Here is a 17,881-nt window from a genome sequence, read left to right as displayed (position 1 = left end):
AAAAAGAATGTAACCTAGAATTTTTTACGGTTGTATGAGCGTCGAATCCAACCGTAAATATATTTATGGTTACAAACCTAACCGTCACAACATACTAAGTATCTTTTTTTTTCCTTTTCACTTATGGCTAGGAGTTCTTAGAAGAAGGAATGAAGTTTAGAAGAAGGATTTGTTGACGAAGAAGATGAAGTTTAGAAGAAGAGCAGATTTTTGAGTTAAAATTAGGTTTTGATTTTAGTTTTTAGGGTTTTATTTTAGATAAAGGGTAATTTAGACATTTGTCTATTGCATCAAGACTCCCCATAACCAACATTCTAGTCACTAGGAATTCATGTGAAGCCACTCTATTGGAATGTGAAGCCTTTATAATGGCCTTCTTATTAAAACAGATGCATCCAATGGACTAAGGAGTAAGGAGACATACTTCATGAGCTCATTGGCTAAAACAAAAGAAAGAAATAAAAAAGAAATGACAAATATTATGATCGGCTAAGCTGTTTCTTTTAGGAAAAAGCTAAAGATGGACCAAAACTGACGGAGGAATAAAATTTAACCGTTGATGTTTTGAGTTTCCACCCTGATTTTTAAAAATCCACCCTTATAAATCTCAATGGTGAAGGGGATTGGTCTACATTTGGACCATATTTTTGGTCCATCGGGTTGTTCTTTTTATTATTACTTCTGCATTTATGACCTTAACAGAGCTTAGCTTGAACTTCTTTTGTCACTTTCTATTGTTGCTGCAACTCTCTTGTAAGTTGTATATATAGCCTCCCATTCCACATTCCTAACTAGAATTTAGTAAAGAATAGAAATACTACTCCTAAACTATGCTAAATAATTGTGCAACTAGTATCTCTATTTTTGGTAGAGATACTCATGCAAACATATACACCTGATATCACTTGTAACTTTGCAGAAATGTGGAGGATAGTGAGCACATCTTCTATCACTGCAGTTATTCTGCTTAGTATGTCATTACTTTATTAAAGAGTTCAATTTTTTTTGGTGCTTCAATCTCAGTTTACAACAGAATTTGGAAGCCTGTAGGTCTAAATGAAAGAAATTCGAAAATTTGGGTATTGTTACCTTATGGTGTGATATGGTTATCATGGAAAGATAGAAACATAAGGGTATACTATTCATCACTAACAAGTCTAGACCCACTACAGACTAATTAATACTAGAGGTAAAAAAGCATTGTTAGTTCTATTGGCCTCTGAAACACATCTATTTTAGTTCATTTTCTGTAAACAGCATCCTCTATAATTGAGAAGCTGTAATTGCCTAGATGATTGTATCTTCTTCTAGTGTAAGTTAATCTTTTCGACGTTTCAAAAAAAAATAAAAAAAATTGACGATTTGACATCAAACTCACTTGCTGCTGTTCTCATGCACAACACAACAAGTAATGAGATTCATAATCTTTCTCCAACTGTTAAAAATGCTTAACGCTGTTTGATTACAAGACTGTGCAGCTCAGTTGGTGGAGATCATGGCTCCAAAGACCAAACTATGTGGCCGTGGTTAAAAGTTTAAGCTGTAGCCACATTTGATTTTTTTTATTCGTCATTTACAAATAATAATGAGTAATTATAGAGTATGCATGGAAAAATAAAGTAAAATAATAATCTGGATCTGGATTTGGCCGCCATGAGTGCCCTGAACACCTGCACTACGCCCTTAAAAACAATCAAGTACTCTATAACTAGTTTGCAATCCTGTACACTGCTAAGCAAAACATAATTAAATAAAATGTAAATTGGTAGAACTGCAAATTTTTTTAGATACAAAAACACCAATGTTACATCCCTGCGAGACACAAAATATAATCATAACATACTGGTCTACATTAATCTGGCCTTCTTTTTGTTATCATCTGGAGTTGGTCCTTCGAGGTGGAGTGTTGGGGGATTGACTATTAGAACTATCAGTTCCCCTGCTGGTTTCTATGTTATGTAGCTCATTTACAATCTGGGTTCTCCGTTCCTTCAAAAAATTGAGTCTGGTCGTCAGCTTTGAAAGAGCCGAAGATGTGGAAGCGGCTGCCTGTTGTTTGATGCAGGTGAAGTGTCAACTAGGTATTCTCACATTCCGATCAAATCAACCATCACAGAGATACTGACTACACTACTTGAAATACTAAAAAAAAAATAAACTTCCTCATATCAATATAATGGGTTACCATAAGAAAAGGCAAAAAAGAAATTCGATCCATGGTCATTTTTGGGGGCAGTGGCAATGAATGAGAAGTGGCACCAAAGTAAATTGCTAGACGGGAAGACTTACTTCAATCTTTGAACCTGCTTTCTTGGAATTAAGAGTTGATACCCCTGTTTCCCCAGAAGATGATGAAGCAGACCCTGGTTTATTATTATTGTCCTGGCTTGATGAGTCTGTCTGTTGCTTTTGAGCAGACTGCTTCTTAGATGCAGACGATGTTTCCTGTGTTCTCAGTTTCTCACTATCTCCTTCAGAAGCATCCTGTTGTGCATAGACAGCATTAATATCCGAGAAGTGTCATGAACAAATAAAGCCTATAGTTGAAGCAAAAGTAGGTTAAACTACAAAACTCGGGTAAAGAAAGGGCAGAGTTAAGTAGGAAGATTTCTGACAAGGATATATTACAAGGACAAAAGTCTTAACTATCACTCAACATTAGACTATGTTCATGATGTAGCTTGTTGGTGACAATGAAAGAGGTACAATGTTGGGTTCTGTGGCTCTAAGAAGCCATGCGAATAGTCCCATCCTAACAGATAACGTTGTTTCTTTTTCATCTTTGTATACACAAGTGTAAATATCTCAAGGGAGAGTCCTACCTCGCTTTGTGAAACCAATTTATTCGAACTAGAAGTAATAGGTGCCTCTGCTGGAGGCTCCACCGAAGAAGAACCAGAACCTACAGATATGTTACTGTCTTTACGAGCCGAGTCTTTATGTTGCTTCTTGCTCGAGATTTTCTTGGCTGAAGGAGTTGTTTTACGTGTTCTCACTTTATCATTTTCTTCACTGGATGAACTATCCTGTTTTACATAGTAAGATAGATTAGTTTAAGCATGACAGAGAATCATAACCTAATTAGATTATGCATTCCAATAGTTTCAACAGAAAAAAGAAAAAAAAAAGAAGGGAGAACCTCAGGAAAGAAAAGAAATTTCTAATTTCCACTTTAAGCTTTTACTACAGTGAAAATTAGAGTCATAGAAGCAAATAGGAATTCTACGATAAAAGCGCGTCTAGGACATAGTTGATAAAAGTGAATCCAATGTCGACGCAAAATCTGCATACTAACAATGCTCGAAGGAAGGCATTACTATTTAAAAAATGTTTAAGATAAGCTATGAAATTTATGTTCTTTTCTCTATGCACATCAATTCAATTCGACTTCCTAGCAAATGAAAGTGTAAAAGCTCTATGAAAGACATACCTCTCTCTGCTTTGATGATTCATGAAGAGGTAAAGCAGGCTTAGCTTCGTCAATTTTTCGTTGATCGTTCCTGTATTAAGCAAGTACTGCATGAGCTTTCAAAGAAGTAAAAAACACAGAACAATTTAAGGAAAAGAAGGCCAGTGCTTCAAAAAGAATAGAGGGACTTACTGTCCTGCTTGGAGGTTTGGTTTTTGTTGTTGCTGGCCGCATGATTCACATATAGATGTTTCTCGTTGTTTATTAAGTTGTTCATGGAGATCAGAAACCTTCTGCTTCAGATTATTGACATCTGCTTCTGCTAGTGAAATTGCCTCGAGCTCTGCCTTTGTCTAGAGCACAATTACAAAATATCTATATTGTGAAAAGAACAACTCCAATTCAACATGAAAAACTTGCCAAGCCTATGCCATACCTTTTTATCAATATTAGAAGAGATAGGCAAACGTCCTGATGACATGTTCAGCCCAGCTTCCATAGCTGCCCTTAATTCTCTCTCCTTCTGAAACTGCTCTTGAAGTCTTTTCACCTGATTAAAGAACTATCATCATTACCTACAGTCTACTCATGAAATTAGTAGTAATTTCCAGTATATGATGAATCAGGTTACCAGGTAAAGAATGAAACAACTATTGGTGATAGGATATGTGACATGACGTAATATGATATGGTAGCTAAGCCACCCATAAACAGGATTTAATTTCAATGCATAAACAGACTTGTAAAAGATAAAAGAATATCTTGGTAGTTGGTGGATAAAAACTGGTGTAAGTCCAAGAGTTGGAATGACCAAGACAAGGGGGCTATTTTGTAATAATAATAAACTGGGTAAATATGTAAACAAAGTAACACAGGCAAGTCCTTTTCAGTTTCCTAAGGTGTACCATGTTCTCAAGTCCTCTCATTTCTTTTTGATATTTTGACAAGCTACTATAGATATGCAAATATTCAGATGCCTTAACTATTTTGATGTTGATTTACTAGGACATACATCTTGTTCGAGGGCTATACGACGTTCACGCAAAGCCTCCTTTCTTCTTTCCAAACTCACATGTAGACTAGCATTTTCTTTTGCCTGCCATGAAAATGCAAGCAACCATTAGAGATTATTGGTCTTGTTTTGACAAATAAACACAATTACAATACCTAGACATACATAAGGGGCTCATGCTCATACCTCTTTTGCAATTTTATTTTGCAACTCCGTTTTTGCATCCTCAAGCCGCTGAATTTCAGCCCTAGATATCAATGTGACAAAGAATAAGTCATGTGACAACTTCACATAAGTTGGGAGGACTGCTGACAGCCAATTTCAGCAACAGAAAAATATATCTTGGTAGTGAAAATCAAAATCTGCAATTTCATCAACAATGAGATCAAAGTGTAGCAATTCACTTCTCCGATTATTATTCAATAACTGTGAATTGTAACAATGAAATTAATATAACATGTAACCTAAATACATGAAATTCTTGACGTATTATCTTTTATACTACAACAGAAGAAAAAAAGAGCCCGAAAATGTCAGCACATTACACAAGAAAGACTAAGATTTGAGAATGTTCCAGTCCTAAAAGAAAAATTAAAAAATATGACAATTACAGCTATCAAATAAAAGGCAAACAAACTACATCACAGTAAGCAGAGAACTAGAGATTAAGAAAAGATGCTCGCCACTAACTATACTTGAAACAGAAAATGAGGAAGACATGGATTCAAGAAGGGATTATATTTGTGACTTACTCTTCTTCAATTGGATAATCAATGGATTCCATAGACAGATTCTTTTTTGCCTGGAAATCAGATGGTAATGAATTCCGCTGAACCATTAAATGTGATTAGAAAACCAAAGAGAAGAAAAATGAACATTGGTCGACCTAAAAGAACCAAGTACTAAAATAACGGTATGACAACTCAGCCATGATATATACTCACAGGAGTACGTCCTAAAACAGTTGGGCGTCTGGAAATAACCACGGATTCATAAGATTTGCTGACAGAGTTCGTGTTGGGTGAATGAGGTGGCAGGCTTGGTGAAACAGGGGGATCTCCCAGTTTCTTTGGAGAATCGCGAGGACGAGGTCCTAAACAAGCACTGTTCGCACTGGGCAGTATGCCTGGTGAAGGAGGGGGGTCTCCTACTGATTTAGGAGACCCTCGCCCATGAACCGCTGAACTATTGTTATTCTTCTGATTTTGCAAACTACTATTGCCTTGTGCATTAGCACTCTGAGAAAGTGAATCTTGAGTCTGACTTGAGGAGGTTTTCCGACTCTGGTTATCTTGCAAACTTATTTGAGCTTCCGGAGACGCAAAATCCAAATTACAACCTTCAGAAACCTGCATCACCAAAAGTGGAGTATGAAATCAGAAAATATGAAAATGGAACAAGAGTATCTCATTCTGCAGAATAGAATTCGTATCACGACATATGGTAAACCATCCAATAGTTGCATACTTCTCTATCTAAATCTATTTTATTAATGCATCTATTAGTCCAGAAGACATAAGAAAATAAATATTAGAACACGCGCGCCATGTGAGGGAGCAGGATTGACAGCCACAATCTCCATGCAGAAAGCCAAGTCTGGCCTGTAAGATCAACTTGCGCTACTTTACCTCATAATTCATCCAAAGAAGACGAATCAAACACATTGAGATTGAACAACGCGCATCCTATCTTAAAATCTAGCTAGATCTTCCCAAAGAGGTTCAACAAAATCAGCTTGTAACTTATGGCTAGTAGTTAAACGCCATTCACATATTTGTTGAAAAGTTCCTGGTGTAAAATTTCAAGACTCAATCGTTTTATGTTCTACCATTCAGTGTATGCAAGTTATACATGAAGACAAAGGCATAAGGGTACAAACCTTATTGTCGTACAAATCCTCTTCATCGCCACTGCTTTCACTGGCTGTTCTACTTGCATCTTCAAGATCTTCTTCCGATTCAGCGTCGGGGTCGAATTGTGAATCATGATCACTACCATCATCCTCATCCCCGTCCTCATCCTCATCTTCATCAGAAGCTTCACCATCTTCTGTGCCGCTCTCGTCTGTCCCGGAGTATAATTCAGGAGATGAACCATCTTGTATATCACCATCCTGAAAATGCTTTCATAAGTTACACCAGTAACTATATTGAATAGAAAAGGAACAATAAAGCTGTTGTACCATACATAAAACAGAATTGTAACAATGTGCATTAGTCTACCCCAGAGAATTTGAAACTAATAAAACAGCAAAGATACCAGTGAAAAGGTAAAGTTTCTGGAAAAATTGCAGCCTTGCTATCCTTTATAATTGACCTAGTTCTATTTACTACCAGCGTACTGCTCACTTAACTGAACTGAAGCACTAAACTTGACAGTTTAAACAAGTAAAAAAACTGTCAAAAATTGGCCTAGTAATCCCAAATCAACCATACGTAATACCATCATAAATGTGATGATGAATGGAGTTACCCACCAAGATATCTATAGCAAGAGTATGAACCATTGTCCCAAATAAGTCCTTTAACACTAGATTCTTTGCAATTTATATATGCATTGACATAAGAAACCCCTAAGCCAATACAGTCTCTACCGGAACACTTCAAAGTCACATTTATGTATAGAGTAGAAACATTTTAACTTAGAATTTTCTGTTTTGAGTGTGAAAAGTGTACCTAAGAATGCAGACTTCTAAAACTCTAACAATATAGAACAATGACTATATCGAACTTGTGGAAGTATACTAGATTACTATGTCGTTGAGAAAATAATCACACTTACTAACATGCCTCTTCCAGAAAGTTATTACTGAATTGATTAGGATGGGGATAAGCAGGATGACAATAATACATATCCATTTTGTAAAGAATAAAAAATGTTTCCGCATGAATATATTCAGTTAACTGCACGACATGCTTTTTACGCATTCCACTATTACGTTATAGCTCTTCAAGATTAGAGCCTGTTTCTGGCTAACCAGATTAATTCGAAATTTTAAGTGAGTTAACAAAGAAACTGATTATGTCCAGCTAGTGACCATCTCCGTGGAAACAACAATTTTTACTTTCCTAATGAAGTGCTTAAAAAATGAGCATTGGCATGAATATATTTGCTTAAAAAATGAGCATTGGCATGAATATATTTAATTAACTGCACGACATGCTTTTTACGCATTCCAAATTACATTATAGCTCTTCAAGATTAGAGCCTGTTTCTGGCTACCCATACTAATTCGAAATTTTAAGTGAGTTAACAAAGAAACTGATTTTTGTCCAGCTAGTGACTATCTCCGTGGAAACAACAATTTTTACTTTCCTAATGAAGTGCTTCAAAAATGAGCATTGAATAATGAACACCACAAAATCTTTTACAGACACAAGGAGCCCAGCCACCCAATCAAGGGGGAACTTGAATTTGAAGATTGGTCATGCATCTCTAGATGACTCTACGACACAGACGTGAAAGAAAAGAAATACCTAATCTATTAAGATGCAAGTGGTACATGGAAAGCAGCTGTCAGAAGAAAAGATTCCCCTTGCAAAACTTCAAATCAATGCTTACGTTTCTCATAAAAAGGAGGTCACTAATAAAGCCGTCCTACTCCTTTTCTGTTTTGATTTCTTTTATCTAATAAATCACTCCCTCGGAATTTTGCCAAAAAATAAAAACAGATAAAGCTTACCCCAAATATGTTGTTGCACTCCTCCAATAAAGTTATACAAATGGCCTGTGCATGGTTAGCTGCAGCAGCAGCTTGCAGAAGTTGAACAGAACCATCCCCGCCAAGAGTAAAATCATTCTCGAGCTCACAATCGCCTGCCAGAAGGGGGCGTAGAAGTAGGGGTGCCATGCAAGCCGCTACAGCCGATGTGCTCATCCGATTCTCAGCTTTGTGAGAAGCAACAACTTGCATCATTTTTAGTATTCTAAAATCGAAATAACCATAGATAAGAAAATTATATCCTGATGAAAGCAACTTAACTGATGAACCGAAGCAAGCCGGGCAGAATCACAATAAGGTGCAATAAAATTTGTTTTGCTCATTCTGGCCCAACTTGGTAAATACTGAGGTGCAATCTCATGAACATGGTGTAACTAGGTTAAATGTAGCATAACTATATGTTACTACTACAACCATTTGCTGTACAGTTACTTTTCAAAATTAATCCATTTTTAGCTGTAAATGTGGAATTCCAGACATTATAAGAACACTTGTGACACAATGAGATGACTCTACTTTCTAACAACCCGGTCGACCAAGGCCTTGAAAGCAACTCTTGCACTAAACAACATGTACTGAGCAGAAAGAAGATGTGCTTTTTCCAACCATAGGTTAATTCGACTGGTGATAGTTTAAGGCTAGGCACTCTGATTTTTCAGCAGTGAGAACACAAAACGAAACTTATTAGGTAATCCCTTCTTTGGCAGTGGAGAAATATGATATGCATACATGTTGAATTGTAAGTTGATACAAAATTGAGGTCCAAATGTTTTAGCTCCACTAGCACCAATTTGTTAAAATACTGAATACGAGAAGTTAAAGAACATAAGGAACCATAAATCATCATGATAAACAATCATCTCAGCAGTAATAGCAAGCGATGAGATGATAAATACCTGTGCAGTAAAAGTCGATTTGGCTCTGGGAATGTCTGAGATATAGCAGCACGCATAGCCTTGACTCTACCTCCACGATCAGTTTCTAAACAATATGGCCAACAATTAAAAATGAGTATATCATATTCGAAGAGAAAAAGGCTAACCGGTCGAGCATCACAAAAGTAAATAAGTTTGAGGGGCTTAAAGAGACTTAAAAATAGATAGTGGACTAGGTGAACACCAAGCATAAATCTCTCTCGTGCATACTCTCTGAACCCACTGCAGCTAAGTTTGACCTCAACTAACCCTTATAGCTAATAGATGTACTTTCCAAATCATATCATAACAAACACACACTGCTGATAAGTGAATGTATCCATGGTTCCAAGGGAATATTATGGTAGGCAAACGCTATGAAAGTTCAAAACAGAATGAAATGAAGAAACATCACAACCAAATACTTCTTTTTGTTCCTTATACATTCATATTTTTCCTTTCTTTTCCTCCCATGAAGGTCTACTACTACGGGAAGATCCATAAGGCACTCAAATATGCCAACACGTAACCATGTAATGCGTAAAACCTCCAAGAAACTGTTACATAGTTCAGTTTTCCTTTTATCCTTTTCACAATGAATACCTGGGGTTTATTATTTAGCTCAAGACTTGACGAGTCTCAAACAATGCATGCGTAAGATGCTCATGCAGCTACCATCAAGTATACCAATAGGAATATGCAGCATGACATCATCAGTAAATAAATATTCCAACGCAGATACTTACTACATGCTTCTACCAGTGCATTACAACAAGCTGCAGGAACTGGGGATGATGGCAACTCCCGAAGGACATACTGGAACAGAAAAGCAAGAACAAGGCGTTAAACTTTAGGATATTCAAGACTGTAACACTGAAAGAAAAAAAGAAACATCAATTCACACATAAATAGTGGTCATTTGTCCGATCCCGGAAAAATTAACCTTGATACAATCAGCGATGATATGTGCATCTTCCTCTGGAGAGAACTCATCTTTCCCTAAAATAATGCAACATGTCTGAGATATAGTATGAACCCAAAGGTACAAAAGGACAAAATATTATGAAAGCACAAAATGTATACTGGCTATATTCGTCTTACTAACAAATTATCTACAAAAAAATGCAATGAGTACAAAAGGACCAAAAAGGTAACACACCCTGCTCATATTCCTTGATCCGGCGCTCGATGTCATCAACATCAGCAGCTTGCCGCAAGATACCTTCTACTCTAAATCCTGTTTGGCAACACCTTAAAGGTTAGACCCTCAAATGAATAAAGTGCAATTTTACGACGGTAATTAATGAGTCAAAAGAAAAATCTTTGTGATGATATTACCATCATGGACAAGGTTGGCATAGTACCATGTCTAACAACTATTATTAAATCCCTTACAGTTACCTTATTTATGTTTATCAAACTTTCTTTCGATTCCCAATGCTCATAATGAATGCATACTCTAGACATTTAGTTAGTACAAGTGGCAGAATTAGTGATTCAGCCTATAGCTACAATTTCCACATATGCGATCCTAGGTTTATGCACTTCATACATAAGGTTACTGGTTATAGTGAGTTAAGAATCAACCTAAAGGCTATAGGAACTCAATCAGTAATCACATACTAATATAATGATACATGCCTCTAAATAGCATACAAGAGAAGGGGGATTAGGATTACTTTATGGGAGGAACGGAAAAGCAAGGGTCCCTAATATGTTATTTACTGCTAGTCATTATCCAAGTTCCCATCCAATTTTCTCAGGCAATACTCTACTTCAGATAACGTATTTCAAGACTGCAGCTTTAACCCTTGACCATAAGAGATCAGATAACTCGGTACCTAAGTTCGAAAAACTTAGTAGTAAAGAGCCATACCATGCTCCTCCATGAACTTGAGCGCTTTCTCCAAAAACGATGGAGTTCCATCAATATCCTCCAGAGCAAGTAGTATTGGCCTACCAACAACCAAGGACCTCGCAGCTTGCTTATCCTTACCCCCTACAGCATAGGTGTAACACCAGATCAATTGACTGAATAACTAACCTCAGTAACAACCATATAACATATACATCAGAAATAAATCATATATGGAATTCTGGAAAAGGGAGATGACATCAAAATAGAACTGCTTTTCCAAGTGAGATTACATACCAAGATGAACAAAGTGAAGAGCAAAACCAATAAGATTAAAGAAGAATAAAAATAACTCCGTATCAACATAACCCAATAATCAAGAAAAAGACTTGAGGTAATTCTTAGTTCAGACTTATATTATGACATCTTCCAATCAGCTTCCCAGATCATGGCTAGTAACGCCAAGGTAACTTATTTATGACCACTTCATGAGTTTTTCTAACATGATTGTTATGTTCTGGTCAATCCATATCACCCAAAGTCTACATCACTTTGTAGATGGAAACCAAACATCAGATAATACTAAACTTACAAGCTTTGCAAAATCTATAAGGAACCTAAAAAGGTTTTCAAAGGAAGTTATTCTGCTTTCTATGGCAAGGAAAATAATATAAGAAAACCTGACAGCAGAATCACAGACTAGGTGCATGCAAATAAGAAAAGCAAAAGGAACTCACATTGATCGAAACCTCCTTCAACTGTTTCAGCTTGGTCATTGCGAAAGATGGCATTCTGCCCCATTACAAGAGCCGCACTAGGCGCCTGTGCCAGAGCAGTCTCAAGTGCAGTCTTCCATTCGGAGAGATCCTCTGAAGTCTCAGCCTTAAAAAATAGTACAAGGCAAGGATAAACCACCAGCAGTGGGAAAATTTAATAAGAAAAGTAGGAAAACAGTCAGGAAATAATGAAAAATAATGGGTTGCTGGGTTCTCTCTACTCCTGCCGCAATGCCAGAGAAAATCATCTTTCCTTAACCCTTTTGACCACTTGTTAGAATCAAAATATATCAAAATCCTATATATCAGTAAGTGAATAACCACCAAGAGGTGCCTCTTGGTGAAGGCCAATAGGAGGTACCTTAAGAGTGAAAGCTCGCCCATCACGACCATCGGGAAAGAGCACTGTTATGAGCTTTTTATCTTCTCTGACAACAACGCTACAATATCCAAACAGTGACACTTTAATAGCTTACTGGCACTTTGCTTTCAGTTCATCATCATATAATAATCCAACAATAAAATTCAATAAAGCCTGCCAACCTGCCTGAGTTGTTAAGGTCTATCCCACCCAGGGTCAAGTTCACCTCACCTCCTCTTTGAGTAACACTCTGGAAAATGAAACAACAGTCAGTACAACCTTCCTCGACAAAAAAATCAAGGATACTGTAATGAAAGAAAACAAATAAAATTAGATCTGATGAAGCTTAAGTTATGTGCATCTCGGCCAATTGAGACAAGGAAATCGTTTAAGGTATTGCAAATAGAGAGTAGTAAAAAAGACGAAGAACAACAAAGAAAATCCGGCGTCATGTGTCCATGCTGCTGCTATATAACATTGTAAATTTAGTGCCAAGCCACCACAAGTAGAAGAAGCATCTTGTGAAACGGTCAGTTAATAGCTATTAAGCTACCAAGTTAATCAGGGAATATTTGAGATGGCAAATTGTATACTACCATGTGAGACAACCAAATTCAAAAGAAGTCAAAAACATTCAGAGGAAAATCAAAAAGAGTTGCTTACTGGATCGCTTCTAAAGAAGACCAATGAAGTGCGTGTCAAAATAAACCACCTTTTTTTCCATGTAATCCATCCTCCTAACCCTGTACATGGATGGGTTGTAAAGTATTAATTTCACGGATGAAGCATCTCAAACTGTCAAGCATGTACATCTCAATGCAAATTCAGATAATGAAGTTGAGAAGATTTAAACATTTGCATTCCAGTAATGCAGATTCCAAACAACCTGAAATTTGTCGATCACTTTCATTAACTATAAACACTAGCACATGCTCTTGCAGCATTTGGATTACATACAACACCATCCTGTACATTTGATGAGATTCAGGAAAAGGTGTGACTGCATTGCAGATTATCCATTGTGTACATTTGAAGGAAAAAAAGAGTGACTGCAGTACATGGAGAAACATATAATGTAACACCAAGGAAAAAGAGTTACAAATTTGTTCTGTCGTGAAGTCTTAACAATCCAGAATATGGAAAAGTCAAACAGCATGAGTACATGATTATCTAACAAGTAAAGGATATTCAAAATGAGAGAAAAGCATGGGAGTCCTTATTTTAACATTTATAACAGACTCAAAGATGAATGACCACATCAAAGACGCTGCGAGATTCCCAATCTTGTTGCAACCCAAACAAATTGCATCAGATGGCCACCTCCATGAACAGTTTTAACTAAAATAGGCTTCCCAAAGACTGTATAACAACTATGAAGTAACTTTCGCCTAATTTTGTATCTACTACGAACAACTAATTACAAACACATCAAATCACGTCAAAATAGCAGAGAAACCAATATCTGTTGCTCAAGCTGAATTACTCAATGAGCAAGTAATACACCTTTTGACGAAAGGAGAAGTGGTCCACTCTTATAAACCTGCAATTACAATATCATTAGGATACAAGCTTTGAGTGTTTTATAAAATAATGCAGGAAAAAGGAAAAGAAGAAGAAAATGAATGTGCAACTAAGTCATTGATATCAATTACAGGGAAACACATACTGATGCCAGTGCTATCAGTCTAAAACTGCAAGAAGAATTGTTAAACCCTAGATGAGCGAAGCCGAAAATCTATCCAGTAAATAAAAAATTTATCACATCCACAGTAACCAAGGAAATCACCTTGGCCAAATGGAAGGAACTGAAGAAACAAGATTCTTATACAAAATTGAATGTATTAACAAACTGTATAATGGGCAAAAAATGTGAGGGCGATCATAGGAGTACATACATCAGTTACTTACATATCTGTACAACGGGTTTTCTTAGTCTATTGAAGCTCAGGAATAAATAACTAACATAAGTAAACGCATCTATGATCCAGACTTTTCTTTGGTTGGGAAGAAGCATTAGAAAATGATACGTGACGAATTTTCTACCTAAACCCAACCCCTAATGTTAATCTATTCCAACATCACAAATAAAAATCGATCAAATCATGTTTCTATAGACCTAAGTAGATTTTGCCCGTTCACCCATTTACAGAGCTGTAATTTGTATAACAGAATAACCAGAAAATTACAAATTTCATGAAAAACAAAATGACCAAAATACCAAATGCAGACAACACAACAAACAATAATTTGAGATCAATTACCGTATTTGTGGGACGCGGCCGTTGTTGTTGCTGATCCCCAGTTGTAGGAGGTGTATTTGTGGTGGTGGTGGTAGTGGTAGTGGTGGTGCTACCATCTCCCTGAATATTACAATTTTCAGACCAAATCACACCAAAAAAATTTATGCATATCAATACCATACACAAAGTGAACAAATTGTTCCATTTTCTAACCTGGTTATTATTAGCTTCTGAGTTATTTCGTTGTACCATAACTGATACTGAATCACATCCCGGAATTTCCCAAACAAGTCTCAAACTAGAAACATATCAAGATCTCAGACGAAAATACACAAAATGCTTCACCGATCAAACGAATTAAGCACCAAATACAACCTGCATTTACGATTTAATGGTACTCAAATCAAACAATGGCAAGAAAATCTGAAAAACTAGGGTTTGTGGGTTTCTGAAAAATCGAAAAAAAAAAAGGAAATGTCTGAACATCACAAACCTTGAAAAGGGAAGAATATCAGAGAATCAGTATTTTCGCGATCAGAAGAGAAGGAGAGAGAAGGAATGCGTAAAGTGAGATTTCTCTGTCGGACAGTTTCCTTGGGCCCAGATTTTTCCGTTTGTCAAGCAACCGATTTTTAACGGGTCCGACAAATGCGGTATAATAAATTACCGCTAAATTTTTGGTGGGAAAAAGGAGAAGGCTGTTTTAGTAATTTAAGAAAAAGAGAGGACATCCTCCACTTGTGGGGACCGAAAAACATTCTCTTTCAAACACGGGACCCTAGTTAGTAATTCGGGATTCGGAAAACGTACGGAACGGCAAACGTACGAGTATTATACGGTTTTGTAAAATCCAGATTCGGTCCAAAATTCGGTCAACGGGACGTGATTCGTCAGTAATTCGGAACGGCATACATACGTGTATAATTCGATTTATAAATGTGAGTTCGGCTCTGAAAATTCGGTATCTATATATAACAAATAATTTTTATTTATAAGGTCATAGACCAATTTTTATGCATATGTGTGAGTTATTTAAAGAAAAAATAAACTTAATATGATGATATTAATAATATATACAACATTAGTTATCCAAGAAGACGTCGTATGGTGGTTTAGATGCTTGGTTAGTGAGTTTGAGATCTCTCTCACCTTCACCTTCAAATCTCTTCAGTCGTTTTTGTTTCATAAAAATTTCAACACTTTTAATATTCGGTCGTGTATGCTCGGGAGGCAGTAAAGCCCATAAAGTGGAGTCTTTAAAAGTAAAAGCTAAAGAATTTATGGCGAATTAAGCGGACGTATCATTCGGGATACGTAAAATTCGTGAACGGTTCGCGAATAATCCGGGAATGCCACATAATACGCGACTTGGGTTCGGAGTTGCAAACGTACGCGAATAAGACGGTAAAATTCGTGATACGGAAAAATTCGCGAATGATTCGCGAATCATTCGCGAACTTACTAACTAGGCACGGGACTCGGGGGTCATTGGGAACCGTTGCTGGTCGTTGGACCTTTAAATTGGCTCCTAATGTTGTCTAGTGTTTTGGTTTCACCGATCTCAAATAGCATAGAGGGTTTTGCTAATCTTAGTCACTTACGGAGGGTTATCAAATTTTACTATGAGCTCCAAATACGAAACAAAAATTGAAATTCAGCAATTCGCGATTTTGTAGTTTGTGCAACAAAATGTAAACCTGAAATTTTTTAACTAGACCTGACCAACCTCAAAAATCGACTTGCAAAAATAAAATTGGCTAAGACTTATAAGCTTCATATTATAGAGGATCTGGGCGATGTGAGACTATTTCTAACATTTTCTTATGTACCAATGACACCAAACTCCCTTCACTCTCCTATGCGCCACGATCACCGCTTGGAGCAGCGTAAAGATATTAATGAAGTTGGTGACTAACGCAAATGCACACCAGATTCTTAATTTTAGAAGTTTATTTAACAAATATTATGAGTCAAGCGACATTAAACTTTGGCCTGGTATAAAATATGCTAATTGGCCGTGTCGTGCAACAAAATGTAGATATGTTAGCTCATGATTCAGTGTCCTGTATCCACTCTGCACGTACTAGTTCGTTGTGTACGCGAATGCGACCCACCAAGATAAAGAAAATGATATATTATCTAAGAATGTGACATCATTTTTGTACTTGACTTTAATTATATATAGATACAATATTCAAAATTAAGATAAGATTGAGATTTGATTAATTAAATAAGAGTTAAATGCTAGGAGTTCAGATACTTAACACACCTAATGGATATCAAAGGAACAGTGAGTTTGGATCAGCCATATCGACTCATCTCGGTCATTGCTGGAGTATTATATGCGCATACAGTCATACTTTTTAACGGGTTAGTGGCTTTAATAATGAGTTGTTGTCGGAGTACACGTGACATTCGCTTTGAATTTGCTCACCCTTGCATTTTCGTAATCAAGTTCACATGCACATTTTTTTTTAAATGGGCAAGAATATAATAAGAAAAAAAGAGATATGTACAGGGTTTATATACGTGGTCAGAAGACCAACTGAAAAGCTAAAAAACAAAAGCTACTCCAATGTAATTATATCCTCCCAATGCTGCAAAATCTGTGTTGCAGAGAAACCATGGAAAACGTCTGTGTTAGAACTCCACAGGTGAATAGACTGCTTTATAGCAATTTCCAGTTCGTAGTTTGTTTTAGGTCTGCCTCCATGAACTCTTCTATTACGTTCGTTCCAAACTTCCCAACACAGAGCGAAAGGCAACAACTTCCACACCATCAATAACCTTGCTTTCGCCCCTATCAATGTCCAACAGTGCATCAAAGCTTCAAACTTATGAGGCATAACCCAATTCACCTTCACATACCCCAAGAAATAATGCCATAACTTAACTATCTCCTCGCAGTGCAGGAATAAATGCTCCATGGTTTCCACCTCCGTGCTACAAAAAAGACAACTGTTGGATTGAATGACTACACGTCTCTGTTATAACATATGCCTTGTTGGAATCGAATTATGAAGCGCAGCCCAGCAAAGAAATTGAACTTTTGGCGGCACATTGTTGTTTGAAAGAATACAATCCCCTTCCCAGTCAGGATCAGCGTCAGTTAGGGCTGCGTAAATAGATTTCACTGAAACAGAACTCTCTAGACAATCATCTCCATCCTGAGTTAATGTAACCTCCCTCAAATCAAACTTCAACGCCAGAAGGTCGATACTTTCAGCCGGATTTAATACTCTTCTGAATTGAAATATCCTATCATACAATTCACCTACCATGTTCGTCTTTTGAGAGCTGATCCTGTATAATCTCGGGTATTTATCCCTAAAAGATATATTACCGCACCAAAGATCCTGCCATAATCTTACTGAAAGCCCATTCCTTATCTGTATCTTCACCGCTTCATTGAAAACTTTGTTTTCTCTAAGAATATCCAACCACATACTCCTTTTAACCGGGATTGATGCTTGCAAAGGCAGTAAACACTCCTCTTCCTCACTTGTTTTCTCACAAACTATCTTCCTCCAGAGCGCCGTCTTCTCTTTGCAAAACCTAATATGCCACTTAGCTAACAAAGTTTTGTTAACCAG

At 36.8% G+C, this 17,881-nt stretch overlaps 1 protein-coding gene across 5 annotated transcripts; it reads right to left on the bottom strand.

Moving 5' to 3' along the window:
- Positions 1-1,583: 1,583 nt before the first annotated feature.
- Positions 1,584-14,899, bottom strand: LOC113356784 (rho GTPase-activating protein REN1-like). Of its 5 annotated transcripts, none has more exons than XM_026600002.1 (25): positions 14,782-14,899; positions 14,502-14,663; positions 14,310-14,408; positions 13,552-13,588; positions 12,712-12,791; positions 12,231-12,298; positions 12,049-12,127; positions 11,649-11,793; positions 10,933-11,055; positions 10,216-10,293; positions 10,000-10,055; positions 9,803-9,872; positions 9,039-9,123; positions 8,104-8,347; positions 6,301-6,534; positions 5,366-5,770; positions 5,174-5,250; positions 4,608-4,668; positions 4,422-4,505; positions 3,846-3,959; positions 3,602-3,762; positions 3,431-3,500; positions 2,823-3,026; positions 2,290-2,484; positions 1,584-2,049 (listed from the first exon to the last, which is right to left on the bottom strand). In XM_026600002.1, the coding sequence occupies exons 2-25, from the start codon at positions 14,538-14,540 to the stop codon at positions 1,876-1,878; spliced, it is 2,982 nt and encodes a 993-aa protein (XP_026455787.1). In that variant the 5' UTR covers positions 14,541-14,663; positions 14,782-14,899; the 3' UTR covers positions 1,584-1,875. The 5 variants fall into 5 exon arrangements, with proteins under 5 accessions (XP_026455787.1, XP_026455789.1, XP_026455788.1 ...); XM_026600004.1 differs by having other exon boundaries at positions 5,174-5,223; XM_026600006.1 differs by having other exon boundaries at positions 1,677-2,142.
- Positions 14,900-17,881: the final 2,982 nt, after the last annotated feature.

Source organism: Papaver somniferum, chromosome 3, assembly GCF_003573695.1.
Source record: "Papaver somniferum cultivar HN1 chromosome 3, ASM357369v1, whole genome shotgun sequence".
NCBI classification, from domain to species: domain Eukaryota; kingdom Viridiplantae; phylum Streptophyta; class Magnoliopsida; order Ranunculales; family Papaveraceae; genus Papaver; species Papaver somniferum.
Note: the sequence above shows the minus strand (reverse complement) of the source record. Positions and strands in the feature narration are given on the sequence as shown.